This window comes from Typha angustifolia, chromosome 14 (genome assembly GCF_048772165.1).
Source record: "Typha angustifolia cultivar Huaian chromosome 14, ASM4877216v1, whole genome shotgun sequence".
Taxonomy (NCBI): domain Eukaryota; kingdom Viridiplantae; phylum Streptophyta; class Magnoliopsida; order Poales; family Typhaceae; genus Typha; species Typha angustifolia.
The window spans coordinates 3,427,931-3,445,022 of NC_133252.1; the positions used below are offsets into that span (position 1 = coordinate 3,427,931).

The 17,092-nt window shown below is 42.2% G+C and overlaps 5 protein-coding genes across 5 annotated transcripts; 1 reads left to right on the forward strand and 4 right to left on the reverse strand.

Annotated features, from left to right (window-relative positions):
• Nucleotides 1-1,559: 1,559 nt before the first annotated feature.
• LOC140775339 (protein EARLY RESPONSIVE TO DEHYDRATION 15-like) lies at nt 1,560-2,697 on the reverse strand. The gene is made up of 2 exons (XM_073118571.1): nt 2,399-2,697; nt 1,560-1,930 (listed from the first exon to the last, which is right to left on the reverse strand). The coding sequence occupies exons 1-2, from the start codon at nt 2,637-2,639 to the stop codon at nt 1,764-1,766; spliced, it is 408 nt and encodes a 135-aa protein (XP_072974672.1). The 5' UTR covers nt 2,640-2,697; the 3' UTR covers nt 1,560-1,763.
• A 1,335-nt stretch (nt 2,698-4,032) lies between these two features.
• LOC140775338 (CASP-like protein 4B2) lies at nt 4,033-6,151 on the reverse strand. Its single transcript, XM_073118570.1, has 3 exons — nt 5,859-6,151; nt 5,645-5,780; nt 4,033-4,506 (listed from the first exon to the last, which is right to left on the reverse strand). The coding sequence occupies exons 1-3, from the start codon at nt 6,149-6,151 to the stop codon at nt 4,315-4,317; spliced, it is 621 nt and encodes a 206-aa protein (XP_072974671.1). The 3' UTR covers nt 4,033-4,314.
• An 891-nt stretch (nt 6,152-7,042) lies between these two features.
• On the forward strand, nt 7,043-8,654 carry LOC140775337 (uncharacterized). The gene has a single exon (XM_073118569.1). It carries the CDS (start codon nt 7,043-7,045, stop codon nt 8,519-8,521), a length of 1,479 nt encoding a protein of 492 aa, XP_072974670.1. The 3' UTR covers nt 8,522-8,654.
• Nucleotides 8,655-8,722: 68 nt separating this feature from the next.
• LOC140775336 (laccase-3-like) lies at nt 8,723-11,644 on the reverse strand. Its single transcript, XM_073118568.1, has 5 exons — nt 11,486-11,644; nt 11,016-11,167; nt 10,681-10,925; nt 10,429-10,557; nt 8,723-9,994 (listed from the first exon to the last, which is right to left on the reverse strand). Exons 1-5 carry the CDS (start codon nt 11,594-11,596, stop codon nt 8,913-8,915), a joined length of 1,719 nt encoding a protein of 572 aa, XP_072974669.1. The 5' UTR covers nt 11,597-11,644; the 3' UTR covers nt 8,723-8,912.
• A 909-nt stretch (nt 11,645-12,553) lies between these two features.
• On the reverse strand, nt 12,554-15,783 carry LOC140776576 (dehydration-responsive element-binding protein 2B-like). The gene is made up of 2 exons (XM_073120317.1): nt 15,610-15,783; nt 12,554-13,763 (listed from the first exon to the last, which is right to left on the reverse strand). The coding sequence occupies exons 1-2, from the start codon at nt 15,660-15,662 to the stop codon at nt 12,872-12,874; spliced, it is 945 nt and encodes a 314-aa protein (XP_072976418.1). The 5' UTR covers nt 15,663-15,783; the 3' UTR covers nt 12,554-12,871.
• Nucleotides 15,784-17,092: the final 1,309 nt, after the last annotated feature.

A 17,092-nucleotide genomic window follows, 5' to 3' on the forward strand; every position in this document is an offset into this window, starting at 1 on the left:
GGTAATAAGTGCGATCCCGTGCTCCACCGTCGTGGCGTGACGATCCGGCCGAAACCTAAGTAGAGCCTGAGCCACAGCCTTAACCTCTCGATCTCCTCCAACAAATCTCTCACGGCAAACTCGATCCTCCTTAACGCGTTTGTCGCTGCCCTTCGCCTCCTACCCCTGTCGATCACCGCCCAACACTCTGCAACAGCTCTCTACAACCTCCTCTCTCTTCACTTCTACCGCCTCGACGACATGATGGTGACCTTGCGGCAGACATCGTCAACATCAATGGTTGTTTGGAGCTTCTGCTTGGGGATGGATTTCCACACTAGGGTTTCGGAGCCTCGGAAGTCTGCTTGTCGATGCAGAGGTGGGTAACACCAAACTCGCAGTTGAGGAGGTACTTGTCGGAGAGGCGGATGCGGCGGTGGACGGCATCCTTGAGAGTTGAGAACAATGAGAGGAAGTGAGGAGTTTGACGGGAAGAGGTTGGCTAATTCAGCTTAAATACTTTTTGGCTTATCTCGGGCTCAATCCAGCTCGGCTTGATAATAGGCTTAATTTAGGCTCAAATTTGACTCAGGCTCGATTTGCTCGGCTCGAATTGAGCTAAGTCGAGCATGAGCCTAAAATTAAGGCTCAAAATTAATTTTGAGTTGAGCTTGAGCTGAAGCCAGCATAACTCATTTACACTTCTAACTATTGTTGAAATGAAGATTTCGATAGTAACTAGGTTCGACCTAGCGAATTCAATGTCCTTACGAGGTAAACCACATCTAAATCATTTTTTCATCCTCCCTGATAGTGTCTATATTTATATTTTAGTTTAAAATATAAAGAGACACGAGTGATACAAAACAAAATTTAAATGGACAAACTACTTTTATTCTAAAGAACCAGAGGCAAAATATATTTAACCATAGTTAGAACAAAGTTTGGTGTTTCCCAAACTTTATTCCTCATCTTTCTTCCATCAACTCTCTCTCCTCTTGCCGTGTTCTTCTAATAATTATATGAGAAAACATATTTTACCTTTCTATAGTTAACCTAAATCTTAAAGTGTCATATCAAGCTAAGAGCAAAGAATGAAATGCAGGAGAAAACTCTCACTGATCGCTCTTTTAAGAATTACAGAGAAGAAGCTACAAATAGGTAACTAATTATTTTAGCCACAATGCCACGCAACACAATTAGACTAATGACAGCTTATTAACAACTAAGTAAAGTAAACAATAATCTATATATGTACATGATCTAATATGTGTCACCTATTTTTTTTTCTCATAGATAGATAACTGATATGAATATGATTTCATCAATATTGGATTCATATCAATATGTAATTACTCATACATATTGGACAATTCTTATCATATTTAAAAATAAAAATAGAAGAAGAACCTTAGAATTAGAACAGACAACATATGATAATCTTGATCATCCTCACTCTAACAAAAATCCCAAAATAATCTCAAAACATAACAATAAAGAGAGTAACGAGGTAATTTTAGAATTTTCTTTTCATCTTTTAATCTTATTTACTTCCACCACAATTATCTTATCCGCAAGCATAAAGAAAAGGGATTTAACCCCCTCCTAGACGTAGTCTCTTATTATTTATGAGTTAGAAACTATACAAACCCAACTTTCTTACGATTAAAAAGAAAAGGAAAAATAAAATTACATCAGCAATTGACCAGAAAACACAAGCAAATTACAAGAGAAGCCACGTCTTCCTGACTCGGGGGCCCGGGCACGACTCGGGTCAACTCACCTCACCGCGGTTGTTGAATCGTCCTCGGACTCACCCTCGAGTTCACGATTTTTGGCGCCTTCTCCGCGTACTTGGGCCCATTAATAACACTTCGTGGGCCTCTCCACTTTGCCACGGCCCAACTCACGATGTCCCTTGGACTCTTATCATCCTCCTCCTCTCCGTCCTCTGTGAACAAAGAATACGACCTCTTAGGACCGCACGATTAAGATACAACGGTGATCCAGAATACACATGTTACTCTGTCTTTTTCGTGATATTTACAAATTGCACCCTATCTTTTACATAATATTTGGGAGAACATTTAGGACAAGAAAAGTAGGATTTAAGAAGGGTTGGGGAAAACAATGAGTTAAAATGCAGGAGGCGATATGTAAAACACCCAAATATAATTATATAACGAACGAAAAATGATTGTCTTTTTAATGGGGGCTCAAGAAAAGTAGTGACTTTTTTTTTTGCAAGTCACCACCTACTTCTTTTAGTTTTATGCTGACATTTCTTTTCCTTTGGTGGCGTTTCCCTTCGCAAAAGAATAAAGGAAAAAATGGAGGTCCTGGTTCGCAAATACAGGATATCTAGGAGGCTCTTTGCAAAATAAAGAGAGAAAAAAGGGGGAAATTAAGGGATACGTACGTGAGGACGGGTAGAAGAGGGCGTCGACGTCGTCGGGGAGCACAGGGTCTGATTCGTAAATATTGCTGATTTGGGGGTCCAAAAAGCACTCGCGAAGCCAGTAGTCGCGGAACCAGGCGGTGTTCTCCACCAAATCCCACCACTCCGGCGAGTAGTCCTCCACCGCCTGGTAAGCCACCGGCACGAACGGCGCGGCGTCCGGATTCAAACTCGACACGCATCTCCCTCTAATTACATCCATACCCACTCCCTTCTTCTCTCCTCTATATTCTCTCAAGTAAGTACCAATACCAATGTGGACAACAAAAGGTCTGCAAATGTAATTATATAAAGGGGTGACATCTTAATGCCCGAAAAGATCAACATAACTACGAAAAAGTCCTGGTTCTTTGCGTTATTTTATCATAAAGGTAAGGGTAGTTACGAGGAAATATCAAATAGACCTTTCTATCCACCGATCTTATCCAGTCGGGGATACCCACGGTATTGTCTATTGTCTTGGCCTGTTTTAATGGACAGGTGGGCGGCGTGATTGGGATCAGAAGGTGGAGAAGGAAGTTGGATGGGAATCAAATCAGTGTACCACCAAACCGCGGGTTGGTGTTATCGGGACACGTCACCATTCATATCCGTTTGTGGTGGAAAAGGGGAAAGTGCATGTGAACGTGACGAAGAATTATTATTGGGTTGTCGGGTTGTGCGGTTGGGTGTATCTTATGCCCGTTTGGATCCTAATGGAAGAAAAATAATACGAAACGCCATAAATCTTTTTTACATTTTTATTAAAATGTTGTTGTTGTCTTGTTGAGAATTACAAGAGAAAAAAAGGGTATTTATCTTGTTTTTAGTCACTATAAGTCTTATTATTAAATATTATTAATGGACTTGAGTCTTAGAGCAGCCGCTAATCACTCTTTTCGTAATAAATGGGTCTTTATCACTAGCTTATAAAAATGGAACTATAGTGGCATTGACATTGACAAGGATATCTTAAATAATTAATAGTTTGGTGTCCTTTTCTCATTTTTCGTGTCATTTTCTATTTTCTTTATTTGCCCAAAATATCTGCAATCTTTGTCATAAAATATCACCAAGGATCATATGGCATACTGCCACGTAGCTACACTGGTCATAAAATATCACCAAGGATCATTAGCTAAATTTCCCTTTTCCCTTTGATGATAGGTATATTAGCGATAAAAGTGTGATAAAAAAAACAAAGATGATGTTACTGTTTGTAGAGAATCGTTGCTCTTTCATAAACACAAATGAAAGTTATAGATGAGGTAAAAAAATAAATTAACAAGTAGAGGTCCAATCACTGTCAAGTTTCAACAACCTAAAATTTTAATCAGGAAATTTGATTTGCCTTCAAGATCATATTCAATTCATTAATAGGTAAATCTCATATAAGAAATGACCTTCCTGCTCGTCAACATATTAAACAAAACCAAGCAATATGATCTGAAGATTACCTGCACATAAAGATTCCAGTTCTGATTTGTGAACCACAAGAGGAGAAAATAACAGCTTTTAATCGATGTGTGTAGAAGTTGGAAAGCGTTAAGAAACTGTGGACATCATCTCAGGCCTCAGTTTAAGATTCGCACCTTGTACAAACACTATCATTCAGACGTATGGTAGAGCATTACAATGAATACGGCCACAAAATATCTATCAATTATGTAATTGTTCTTGACAACATAAGAACACGATTAACAACAAGTTGTTCTTAATTGTACGCGGTTGACAGACTCGAAGATAATTACACAAAAAGAGGCTTTACAAATTAGAATATGTATGTACTGAATGAATGACAAGACTTGGGGTCTAAGGGACGGCAAAAGAATTGCAAAACAAAAGGCTTTTACACGACAATTTTGGTATGTAGGGTATTACACACAAGGCTTTTACATTCATACATAAGTTTGCTTGGATAGTTTGAATCCAGATATAAGAGCAGAGAAAGCAAAGGCCAAAAATGCAAAGAAAGCCATGCTAATGGATGCTGCAGATGCATCAGTGAATATATTATCTGCTCCTTCTCGCATTTGATTGGTACGAGGGATAGCAGCAGACAATGCAGAGATCAATAGATATGCAATCACCTGAAAAATGCGTTCTTCACTTTCAGCCAAAAATACCAAAGAAGAAAAAGCATATATGAAGACACTCCTTTTTCTTCGAGATGCAGAATGGAATTATCATTGGGCTTTGTAAAGAGACATCATTTTCATGCCAGTTGAGAAGAATCATCATCTGAAACATTGTTCTTAAATACACATTCATTGAGCAAGATTAAAACTTATCTACCACTGATCCTGGGAAATAGCAGAACAATGGCATCTTCACAATAACTTAGTTACATCTCTACCTTCTTCTCATATTATAGCTGGAAGTTCTATTTTTGCATTTATATACCATCAAATCTTGCCTGAAGGACTAAAAAGAGAGAAAACATCTCTATGATGTAAAATGCTAGGCTGCTAGCTTGTTTATTTTACAAAATTTCAATATGAAATCTACAAAGATCAGCTGAAAGGTCATACAAATCAAATATCTTTCTTACTATGCTAGTTTATCCATATATCAAGCAAGAAGCTTCAAATACTAAACTGACCAAAATATACACATAATCAACACTCCTAACATATAAACTTCATAAATTTGAGTACTAATGCCTAAATCTGTTTATTTATTGCTCTCGTGGATATACTTGCTGCGAGATGTTTAATAGGGCAATATTATTTCATCAATATACAAAAAGTACTGTCTGAATAAAGATAATTATCATGCACCATTTCCTAACTTAAGCATTTACTGTAAATCATCATTTAGCTTCATCTAAGATAACGAAATCCCAGGTTTTAAGTTACAACAATCTCATCATGTAATTCTGAAGTCCTCTCATAATTCAATTTCATGGCCTTCTTACTTGATCTTTCTAAGTCTTGAGCATACAAACAAGTCAAGGAAGGAGTTTAATGAGTATATAATATAGTTGACCTATCACTACATTACCTGATACTGATGCATATATTTCCAATTAAACATTATGGTGGTCCCTCTCATACAGCCAAAGCTACATTTAATGCGACAGCAAATCGATCAAGGAGCATGGTTCAAAGTATATAAAATAATCCGTCCTTCAAACATATTTCTCCAAGAGAATTAACACAAACGTCAAAGAGTAATAAAATATGCAATCACCAAGAAATGAAACCAAACAGAGATAGGATTATTCACCTGATCTCCCACGAAATCCACGAATCTCGAAGCGGTTCCCGGCACCGGATCCGTCCCGCCATTAAGCAAATGGACCTGCCTCGCCACCTGTCCCAGCGAATACAAGAAACCAAGCACCGAAATCGCCACTATATACCTAAATCAGATCAACGCCTCCAATTATCCCAAAAGATCCAGTCTAGTAGATCTATCCTCGGAATTGGATCATTCTTACCTGTACTCCTCGTAGTGATCGAAATTCTTCCAGTCCCCGTGCTTATTCGAGGCCATGAGGGTGAAGGAGACGAGTGAGAAGAGGCACGCCACCCCATGGAGGAGGAGAGCGCTCTTCACGAGGAGATCCTCCCGCCTCCATCGGCGCACGACCGACGTCACCACCGCGCTTCCTCCGTCGCCCGCGGTTGCGCCGGAGCCAGCGGCAGGCGAGGCCTTCTCGAGATCCGGCGGGGCGGTGGGTTCCGGAAGCTCCTCGGGGTACGGATTCGAGCTATCGGAGATGGCTGCCATTTTTTTTATAAAAAAAAATTGGGTACGAGAATAGAAGGGAAGGAAGAGGAGTAATAATAGGAGGGATTGGAATATTAAACAACAAATAAAAGGGCGAGTAGATGAGAGAGAAAAGGAGGAGGAGTAGTAAGTTGGTGTAAAAGACAACGAAGCACGTTACACGTAACTAACATTTGGACGATTGCCAAGCTGGACACTTGAAGGTTCATCTAATAAAGGGATCCTTTACAGTGCAGGTTCTAAAACTTTTCCCGCAACTCACTTACGTGGCGTGTGGGCACGGTGTATACTGGTCGATAGATATGATCCTGAATCACCAGTCGATTAAGTAATTCACATGCACCGCCTCAATCTCAGCCGTCCACTTCTCGCTTCGACGGTTCACATTCTCCGAGTCAGAGACTCCGATTGCCACGATAATATTGCCAATACTACACCTGTGACTCCATTCTCTCTGCATCCTTTCGAGCAGGCCCCTATTTTTCTCTTAATTTACATAAACTTGCCACCGGTTCCACCCGTGAAACCTAGTTGCAGCTTTTCGTATCTGTCTCAACGGATTGTTAGGTTTCTCGTGAATCTAACCCTCAGCATACAGCCATCGCGAGAAAGGTCACAAAAATGAACAGTCCAGTTTCACGTGAAAGGGTATTTCCGGCAATTTACCGAAACACGGCAAGGAATAAGACCGGAGGCGAAGAAGATAAAAGCCCGACAGAGATCGTATACTACCTGGTCTCATGGACTCCAATTGTGCCCCTATCAAATCCTTCTATTTCAAAGCCCTCGTCGGCGCCAACCACACCTCCGCCGCTCGGTTCTGCTCTCGTTTGTCCACCTCGCCGTAATTGTTACCGTTAGGCTTTCGAAGCTTCTCCTTCTTCCCCGGACATGGATCCGAAGCCGAGCTCGGCGCGCAACCTCCTCGTCCGTGTCCTACTCCTTGGCGTCTTCGCCCTCGTTCTCCGATTCGTCTACGTCGTCACCGTCCACGGCGGTTCCTGCGGCGGCGCCGGTGACTTCTGTCTCCTCTCCTCGCCGGCCTCCGCCGCCGGAACCGCCGCCTTCGTCCGCGTGGAGGAAGGTGGTGGCGCCGCCACCCCTGCGCTATGGACCAGTCGTGAGTGGAGGAAAACAGTGGAGTACTACTCCGCCGTGTTCCAGGACCTCATCGCCGAGGGATTCCTCTCCTCGTCCTCCAAGTCGCTCTGCGTCGACACCCCCGCCGGCCACGAAGTCCTCGCTCTGCGAGAAATCGGCGTCCCCAACTCCCTCGGCGTCGCGAGGAAGAAATGCTCGCCGCTAGTCGTCGGGGCCGGCGGCCTTCTCCGCCTCCCGTTCCCCTCCAACTTCGACTTCGTCTTCGCCGACCGCGCCCTCGACCGATCCAAGCGTCCGGCGGATCTCGCCTCGGAGATCGCCCGAGTCTTAAAGCCGGATGGCTTCCTCGTCCTCCACACCGCCTCCGCCGGGGACGCCTACAGCCTCCAATCCCTCCGCGCTCTCCTCCCCACCTTCCGATTCCTCCGCTCGCGCGAGATCGACGGCCCAGAATCGCCCTCTCCCCTGCGCCAGATCATCTTCCAGAAGAATCCCAATAATCCTCTATCCAACCCCAATCCCGCGAATAAGTGCTCCATTCGAGATCGCAACCTCCAAATCCTCCAATCCTTAGAGCCCCTTATCCAAGAAGAGCCCTTGAAGCCATGGATAACTCTCAAAAGGAACATCAACAGCATCAAGTACCTCCCTTCCATGGTCGACATAAGCTTCAAGAACAGATACATCTATATCGACGTCGGCGCCCGGAGCTATGGCTCGAGCATCGGGAGCTGGTTCAAGAAGCAGTACCCGAAGCAAAACCGCACCTTCGAGATCTTCGCCGTCGAAGCGGACCCCGCATTCCACGCCCAATACGCCCACAAGCACAAGGTAAACTTGCTACCCTTCGCAGCCTGGCTCCGAAACGAGACCCTCACCTTCGAAATCGATCGAGGAAACCAAAGCGGCGGCGGCGGCGGCATGGGTCGAATCCGCCCGGCCGCCGCCTCTTCCGTCCGGAGCGGCGAGGTGCGAGAGATTCTTGGGTTTGATTTCGCGGAGTGGCTGAAGGCGGCGGCGGTGGCGGAGAAGGATTACGTGGTGGTGAAGATGGACGTGGAGGGGAGCGAGTTCGATCTGATTCCAAGATTACTCGAGACAGGGGCTATTTGCTTGGTTGACGAGTTGTTCCTGGAGTGCCATTACAACAGGTGGCAGAAGTGTTGCCCAGGAGAGAGGTCGCCAAAGTATAACCACACTTACAGGGAGTGCTTAGATTTGTTCACTTCTCTTAGGGAGAGGGGTGTTCTTGTTCACCAATGGTGGTGATAGGTACTCATTTAGGTAGTACACTGACTCCCATTTCTTCAATTCTGTAGCTTTTCTTTTTCTTTTTTAACTTGAATTCATTGATTTCCATTTAAATGAAATTCCTTAGTAATTCAAATAGGTTGGACTTTATTTGGAGACACTGTAATTGTTAAGAGGATATTCTTCAAGCTCTCTGTAGTCAATAGCAGTTTCAAGTAATTTTTAAATAGTTCCAATCATGAACTCTGGGAACAATTACATAGTACTCCGTTTAGGCTTTCGTGAACACTAAATACACTCAACAATGCTTGATATCGATTCATACAACAACAGGACCAAGTGGATGCACGAAAAATTAAAAACAACAACAATAGCAGCAGCAGAAGCAAACACCAACATCTTAACCCATTTAGCAAACTGGCAAGTCCCTAGGAGGAGGCTGTGTGGACTCCAACGCCCCAACTCCGTTCTCCACCAAGAAGGCCATGGCCAAGCCCCAAGTGATGTGCACGTCGAGATGGCAATGCACAAGCCAAACCCCGGGGTTATCCGCCCGGAACCGGATGACCGCCCACCCGTTCACCGGCACGCCGACCGTGTTCCTCAGCGGCGGGTCGATTAGGTTAAACTTCGCGTTGTCTCTTGCCGGATTATAGTTTCCGAACCCGGTAGCCAGCACGTAGAAGTGGTAGCCATGTATGTGCATGGGATGCTCCTCCCCTGCGAAGATATTCGTGCCTTGCAGCACGAGTTGCACCACCGATCCATACTTGAGCCTAAACAATTTTGTCCCGCGTACGGGTTGTTGCAATGCACGGCTGATGTTGTTGGCGGTGTAGTCGAATTGGACCGGCGGGAAAGCCGGGAAGTCGGCGGTGAACACCCCGGGCACGCCGAGGTAGTGGGCCTGGAGGAGGGACAGGGTCTTCGGGAGAGTGAAGGAGACGTTGTTCATGCTCGCGCCGAACCGGGTGCCGTTCGGGCCGCCGCACCGCCGCCTCGGCGGGCAGTTGAAGAGGCCGAGCCCGACGGTGAAGAATATGTGCTCGTCGACCGGCCCAGGGAGCTTTACGAGCCCGGGGCTTTTGATCCCGGCGGCGAAGGCGGTGGCGGTATTCGTGTCGTTGAATGCAGGGAGCAGAGGGAGCATCGGAGGGGGGAGCATTTTGGTGGTGGTTTGGGGGCAGTTGTTGTATTCGAGGACGGCGGTGGTGGTGGTGTTGTCGAAGGGGACGCCACGAGCGCTGGCATAGGCGTGGGCGGCGATATAGTACCGGCCGGCGGGCTGGTTGGCAGTGAGGAGGACGTCGGTGGTCTGGCCCGGGCCGAGCATGAGGACGGAGGTAGTGAACGGCTTGGTGTAGGCCGCGTCAGCTGAGACCACGGTCATCGAGTGGCCGGCGATGGCGATGAACAGCTCATTGTTCATCGCCGCATTAATGAACCGGAGGAGATTCGTCTCGCCGGCGGCGACAGGGATGACAGTAGTCTCTGCAGTGTGACATATGTGAGTCGAAAATACTATTCCAAATATCATAACTATCACTACATACTTTAAAATTTTATAGTCCTCATCAAAATTAATGAGCTCTATTTTATCCTTGTATAAATTATTTAAAATCATTCAGAAAAACTATCCAATATTTTTTATATAAGAAAAACAAATCAGTAATCCATATTTAATTCTCCAAACTTAAAGAAAATAAATAAAATAACAAGTATTTTGCTCATCTAGATGTATTTATATTAATAATCCTTAAAAATAACAAATTTGAACGACTAATGATTTCAGTAGCAAAAGAAAATATAACATACAATTTAGTCGCCATTTTTTAAAAATTGTGGATCCGCTGACTACTCCCCACCTTTTATTTCCTAGTAGATTTTAAGAAAATTATGTGAAATAAAGAAGGTAGATGGTTCACCTTTGCTTGAGCAGCTGTAGAGATCTCCTGGCTGGCCATTGATGGTGAAGGCATCTGATACATTTGGAGCAGCACCAGTCCTCATGGACTGCCTCAAAACATCAATTGGGTTCCTATTCCACCACTCACCTATTCATGATCACCAAATTAAGTATTAGTCTCTCTATAATCAAGGGCAAGTACACTTTGTTCTAAGAAGAAACTATTTTAGGATCTTGTGGTGATTAAGTTAATTAGCTAGTTAGTTAGTACCAAGTATGACTGGGAATTCTCTTTTGGGCTTGATAAAAGGATAGGTGGTGCCTTCTTTTGGGTAGATGATGAGAGCTCCATGAACAGTTGCTCTCAGCCATGAGCTATGTGCATGCCACCACAAAGTCCCTTCTTGGCCTTGGATTGTGAACTTGTAAGTGTAGCTTCCCCCAGGCCTAATTGGGCACTGGGTCACCATCTCTGGCCCATCTGCCCAACCATTCCCTAGCTGCCTAACCCCATGCCTAATCACATCATAAACATCACAAAGAACAATAATATCACATAATAGATCTATACAACAATATATGAGTGTGCATGCAATAAAGTTATACCAGTGGAGAGTCATGTTGTATTTAGCTAAGTTGATAGCTTTGATCACTAGTGTGTCTCCATTGTTGACCTCCAGCGTTGGTCCTGGATACTGCCCATTTACTGTAATTATCTTGCGAGTTCTGCACAGCCTCTTCACTGGCGTAGCTTGCATCTATTGGCATCCAATTTAATCCATAAAATTAGATCATATATTTATAAGAAGAACACATTTAACAATGTATGTCATATTTTTAACACACCCTCTCGCACCTGAATAATAATAATATGTACTGCTTAGCTAATAGCAATACTAGAGAAAAGAGAACTAAGGGTGTTGATCAGGTCTGAACTCATTACCTCAAGAAAAATTAATTCTGATATCATATTAGATAATCAGTTAGACACAAAAACTTAAACATTAAGTATCGACAATATTTGTCTGTCATACTATTAGGAAGAGCAAATAATTGGTAGGGGTAGAGAGACTTACAACAAACTCATGGTAGTGGACTTTTGCAGTGGTGTAAGTGAACAGAAGTGAAAGCCACAGAAGCACAAAGAAGAGCTTGCATGACATTGCTGCATTTGTTTGGGCCTCCATCTCTGCTCTGGATTCTAGTTGTTTGGAAGACTTCAGGTGTGTTGTGATGCAACTTGGGAGGATGTGCTATTTATAGAGTCATACACTTGAAAGTAATGGAGTTGTTTGTGTTTGGAAGATTAGGTTTCAATTTGTGGAGATGGTTTTGAGTTATTAATTTTGAGTTGGCCGAGCTTCTTGGCAAAACCATTCGGTTAAAATTCTATGGGAGTTGTTATACCCACTGGTCCTTTGGTTGGTGAGTGTTTCACCAGGGGATCTCCAGGTTCATAGCTTCTGTTTTGGATTTGATTTGCTTACCGATGTGAGAGATGCCCATTTGGTCATTGAGTCTGAGATGCCATGCAGGGAGTTAGTAAGGGCTTTTGACAAACTTAACTAGCCCACTAATTAAAAAAGCTCTCTTTTGTACTTCAAATCAAAGAATTAGGTGCCCCAATAGAAGACATTTTTGCAAAGGTTTGGTTAGGGTCGTTAGAGAAGGTAACTAATTTTATCTTATTTTTCTCCACGAGATAATTCCCTTTGACCTTAACATAGCAAAACAGAAAGAGGTAAAGGTTCCTTTTGCATTTGTTTATTTGGAACAAAGAAGCAGGACACCCGATTCCCACTTAATCCATGACTAATTCATTAAACTAACACCTAACACCATTTATTCTATCAACTGATGCATTAATTATTTGCCCTCATTCAAATCACAGAGAACATGTGTGTTCATCAGATAATAAGCATATGAACTTGTAGATGCAAGATCTTCAAACACCCAAGCAAAGCTGTTGGAATCTTGCAGAACTTTTGCAATATCAAAAGAGAAGCATTGCAGTACCTAAGAATTCATCCATGATCCCTTCTCCAGATTGAAGAAAATGTTTGTTCGAGAAATTATAACAGCACTGGTGGTCCTTCAGAAAAGATTACACAACGAAAACCACCAAAGTACAAGGCACCAAAAAGTAGTATATGATCCCTTCATCAGCAAAATTCTTATTCACTTCTGCATGGTTTTATTTTCAGTACAGCATATTGACGTAGAAGAAGGAACGAAAGGAAAAAGAGAGCTAGCTCAGATACTGTACAGTGTCAACCTACTGCCCTACAGACCTTAAAAGGACTAACAAAGGAATAAAATGTAAAATGGCAAAACACATTCTGTGTTACAACAAGCATGGCTTCCTCAACCTAAAAAACACTCAAGGAGAACCAGCGACAAGCTGAATCAAAGAACACGTTGATGCAGCTATCCACGGAAGGATAATAACCTATGAGATCCTACTAGAACATCAGATCAAACGTGAAGTCGTCGATCGGGCTGTCTTGCAGCCCGTTCAGCTCTCGCTCAATCTGGCTTGTCATAACCGAACCACCGGCATCTGTGAACTCCAACGGATTTGAGAAAGGGTTGTACTCACCACCTCCACCAACACCATTCTCTCCAACTTGCCCCGTGCTGCCTTCCAGATCTGCATCTAACATCCTCAAAAACTCATCTATATCAAATACATCATAGTTGATACCATCATCCTCCCGAACGAGTTCTGCTATTGGTTCCAGAGGAGCAAACACCTCTTCATTTGTTTCATCCTTCACCTTATCCGCAACTTCTCCAACGAACGGAGAGCTACTCTTGAATTCCTCACCCTGCTCTACCTTCGGCATTCTTAGCTCATTTCTACTGGGATCCGAAAGGTCAGACACCTCTCGGTGATGTGAACTAGTTATAGAGCCATATAATGTTGTCGTTGTGGACTCACATGACTCTGAGCACGTTGGAGTATCACTAACTTTGGCAACAGCATTTTTATCTGGAAAATTGAGGCGGGCTAGCGTACCATACATGGCCCTTGCAGCTTCATCATAAGCAAGAGCAGCTTGCAAGGCATCAGGAAAAGTTCCAAGCCATAAACGATTACCCCTATTGGGTTCACGGATTTCAGCAACCCACTTCCCCCAAGTCCGCTGCCTCACGCCACGATAATTGCACCGGGTGTTATCTGGACCTCCTTTTCCCCGCATGCAGCCTTTCTTTGAACCCTTCGCAGGTGCCCTTCGAATACGTTTATCAACATTTACAGTGTAATCTAGTTGACGACTGCGCTCTTTCCACTGTCTAATGGTTTCTGCAACAGAGTTTGGTCCATCCCTTGCCCTACGTGGTCTCTTCTTCCTGGAAGAAGAAAAAAAACAATAGGTCAGCAATGCAGTTGAGCAATGCAGCTATAAAAGACTACACTTGCGAAAAGAAGATAACATAACCAAGTCAATATCTTCAGACAGGGACAACAGAGGGGATCAAAGAGAAAAGCACTTGTGATCATATAATAGAATAGGACATCAATCATCAGCAACTAATAATTTCGACTTGTGAAAATTATTAATTTCTGTTCCCCGATCTATGTGCTTAGATTAGATCAGATGCTACTCACAGGCCATACAGTAAATGCACAATGCAAAAGCCACAAGACTACTGAAAAACTACATTACAAATCTCCTGACACAAAATTTAGGACTCTAAACCCATCAACCATCAAAACTTCACTTCCTAGGACCTCCCGATTTTTGTATCTTACAAAATCATCTTGTCAATAATTTCTGTCAATTCTGACTCGACATCCACCCTCTTTGCCTCAACTTTCTATGTGCCAAAAGAGAAAACAGACGCTCTTCCTCGAGATCCAGAACCCTGTAATTATACCAAGCATTGAACTACAGATTTTCCATGATTACCACACAAACCCACATCCGTTAAGGATTGTAATTATCTTATCAATAAACTAGCCATCGGTGGCTATATAATCGTTTATAAACTGTACCAACCATTGAACTACAGGTCTTCCATGATTACCACACCACATCCCCTTAAGAATTGTAATATAGTTGTCTATAAATATGAGCCCTTTACCCGCTGTACCAAGCATTGAACTACAGGTCTTCCATGATTACTATACAAAACCATAATTCCTTAAGAATTGTAATTATCTCATCAACGGACTAGCCATGTGTGGTCACACGTTGTTTATAAGTATTAGTGTTGCCCCCAATACATCATCAGAAAAAACAACCGATTTCAGCATAGCATATTTTCCCCTATAATCGCTTCTTTAAACTACAAGCAGACCTTTCCTTGTGATTGAGATACAAGAGTTATCAATCGAGAGTTCCTCCTGTTAAAAATAACATAAGAGATTCAATTTACACTAATAATACATTATTTTGCATGGAAAAAATCAGATTGTTTGTATCCGCACCTAGAAATTTGATGAAATCAATTACGTCAACTATCTCTGGCCTGCCTTCTCTGCATGTTCTAATTTCACTAGAAACAAACCAATAGATGTTATATGACCAGCGAAGAATGTGAACAATTATAGGCACGAAAAAGCACATTCGTAGGCAAGATTAACACAAATAAACAGAAATTAAAAAGTAGAAGACCAAAAACCGAAAAAGAGAAAAGTGACACTCCAGGTTTTCCATTCTCTTACTGTAAATAACCCAAACACTACAATGGAAAATTGATCATCCGCACACAAGCAACTACAGACTCACACATCCCATTACAAATCAAACTCATCAGACCCTTCAAGGCATCGGTCAGTTTTCCCTTCTCAGAGTAATTAAGACAAACATTATAAACGCAAAACTCATCATTCTCCCTATAACTCACAACCTCACATGCTCCATTACACATAAAATTATCGAGGTCTTCACTACACATGCTCCATCTATAACCTCACATACCTCACAAATTTATTTTATTCAAGTCCCCTCTCAACAACAAAATATCCAGCATACATCGTAAGATCACTAGAAAGATGAGATCTTTCGCAGTAAACACACCTAAGGTTTTTCTACTTTAAAATGGAACCCTAACCCCTAACAATAAACTCTAACAATTAAAACCCTAACCTACAAACGAGCAATCCGCACACAGACTTGAACGAAAAAGATGAGAAGATTAAATAAAGCCCGATCATAACGAAATAAACAAAAAATGGGTAAAAAATTTTCACCTCTCAAGTTGGTACATATCTGTTCTTCTATCTTGGTGCTCCACCACTGCCATATTTTTGATCTCTTCAACGATTTCTTTCTGATCTCAAAGTTGGTGATTTTCTTTTTCTCTCTTTTCCTCCTCTTTTTTCGATCTCTATCTCAGTTCTCTTTTTTTTTGGGTGGTTTAGAGTTCTTGGCGACGAAGTAAAGCTTCGACCTTGGAGGAGGCCACATCTATTTATAGGCGGAGCGGTCTCCAGATATTTCCAGAACTAGAAAAGATCTCACCGGTGACGTGGTTCCCCACGCGTCGAACACTCGCCACGTTTCGATTGAAGGTTCCGGAAGCTCGGCGAGCTGCTGCGTTGCGAATCCTTGGCCGCTAAGTCACCTCGGGCATTTCCCTCCCTTAGATTTTGCCACGTGTCCCTAGCGGTCCCTTCAGCGCGTAGCGTGTGTTGTAAGATTCGTGTTAAGATGATTATGAACTGGTCAACGATCATTTGACCGAGTAAGAGAGGATAATGATGTTCAAATTGATTCCATTTGACGAGAAGGATTACGATGCAGCGCTTTTTTGAATCATATTTGGATGTATCCCCCTAGAGTTCGGAATTTCCATTTCGTTTTGAAGTTATATTTAAAATTGATTTTTTTAAGAGATGTTTTAAAATATTATTTTTCAGAGCTTTACTTAATGTTGATAGGATGTACCACTTTTCCGAATCATAATCAATGTGTCATCTCGTTCAAGTCAAAATAAATAAATAAATAATTTGGAATTAAATTTAATTTTCAGAGTTTATATAAAATTGGTAGTATTTAGATAACATATAACTATGTACTAGATCCTTGTGTTATAGATATACTATTCTTATTTCATAAAATTTTCTTTTCAAATATTATGAGATATTTGAGATGAGATGCATTGGCACAAAGAGATTCTAGTTTTGATGACTCGTAGCCGTTTTAAGAGAATCTTTTGATATCTCTCTTCCTACTTTATCTGAGTGATTTTTTCAATTTACATGTATGAGTTTTAATTCTAAAAAAAATAGAGTTAATTACGTGGATATCCTGTGAACTATACCCATTTTATGGGAACCTCTAAATTTTTAGGTTACAATATCTCTCTAAACTTTAGTCAAAGTTTAGGAGCAAAGTGACGCAAAATACGTATAATGACTAACTATATCCTTAACAAGTCAATGAAATCATCAATTTAATCAGCAAAAGATATTAATTTATGAAAGTACCTAAATGTCATAATCAATTCTACTCGTCACCCATGCTTTAAGTCCAACGTTATGCCTAACATCATTGCGAGGTGCCTGCATCGGCGACGAGTTAGCATAATATTCTTTTCTACAAGCTTGGGGATTCTGATGCAAGAGTAGAGGAAGAAGAAAAGGAGAAGCCGCTCTAGAAGAAAAGGAGGAAGAGGAGGAGAAAAGAGGTAGAAGAGGATAAATGCTATATTTCGAGAGCTAGGGATTGGTT

Excerpts from the sequence above, each read along its gene's own strand:
- LOC140775337 (XM_073118569.1), top strand. The coding sequence starts at position 7,043 with ATGGATCCGAAGCCGAGCTCGGCGCGCAACCTCCTCGTCCGTGTCCTA.
- LOC140775336 (XM_073118568.1), bottom strand. The coding sequence starts at position 11,596 with ATGGAGGCCCAAACAAATGCAGCAATGTCATGCAAGCTCTTCTTTGTG. Across the intron at positions 11,168-11,485 it reads TCCACTACCATGAGTTTGTT|ATGCAAGCTACGCCAGTGAA; the intron begins GTAAGTCTCTCT and ends GGATGCCAATAG. Across the intron at positions 9,995-10,428 it reads CTACAGCTGCTCAAGCAAAG|AGACTACTGTCATCCCTGTC; the intron begins GTGAACCATCTA and ends GTCACACTGCAG.
- LOC140775339 (XM_073118571.1), bottom strand. The coding sequence starts at position 2,639 with ATGGATGTAATTAGAGGGAGATGCGTGTCGAGTTTGAATCCGGACGCC. Across the intron at positions 1,931-2,398 it reads CCTCTTCTACCCGTCCTCAC|AGGACGGAGAGGAGGAGGAT; the intron begins GTACGTATCCCT and ends CTTTGTTCACAG.
- LOC140776576 (XM_073120317.1), bottom strand. The coding sequence starts at position 15,662 with ATGGCAGTGGTGGAGCACCAAGATAGAAGAACAGATATGTACCAACTT. Across the intron at positions 13,764-15,609 it reads GATATGTACCAACTTGAGAG|GAAGAAGAGACCACGTAGGG; the intron begins GTGAAAATTTTT and ends TTCTTCTTCCAG.
- LOC140775338 (XM_073118570.1), bottom strand. The coding sequence starts at position 6,151 with ATGGCAGCCATCTCCGATAGCTCGAATCCGTACCCCGAGGAGCTTCCG. Across the intron at positions 5,781-5,858 it reads GATCACTACGAGGAGTACAG|GTATATAGTGGCGATTTCGG; the intron begins GTAAGAATGATC and ends GATCTGATTTAG. Across the intron at positions 4,507-5,644 it reads TGGATTTCGTGGGAGATCAG|GTGATTGCATATCTATTGAT; the intron begins GTGAATAATCCT and ends CGCATTTTTCAG.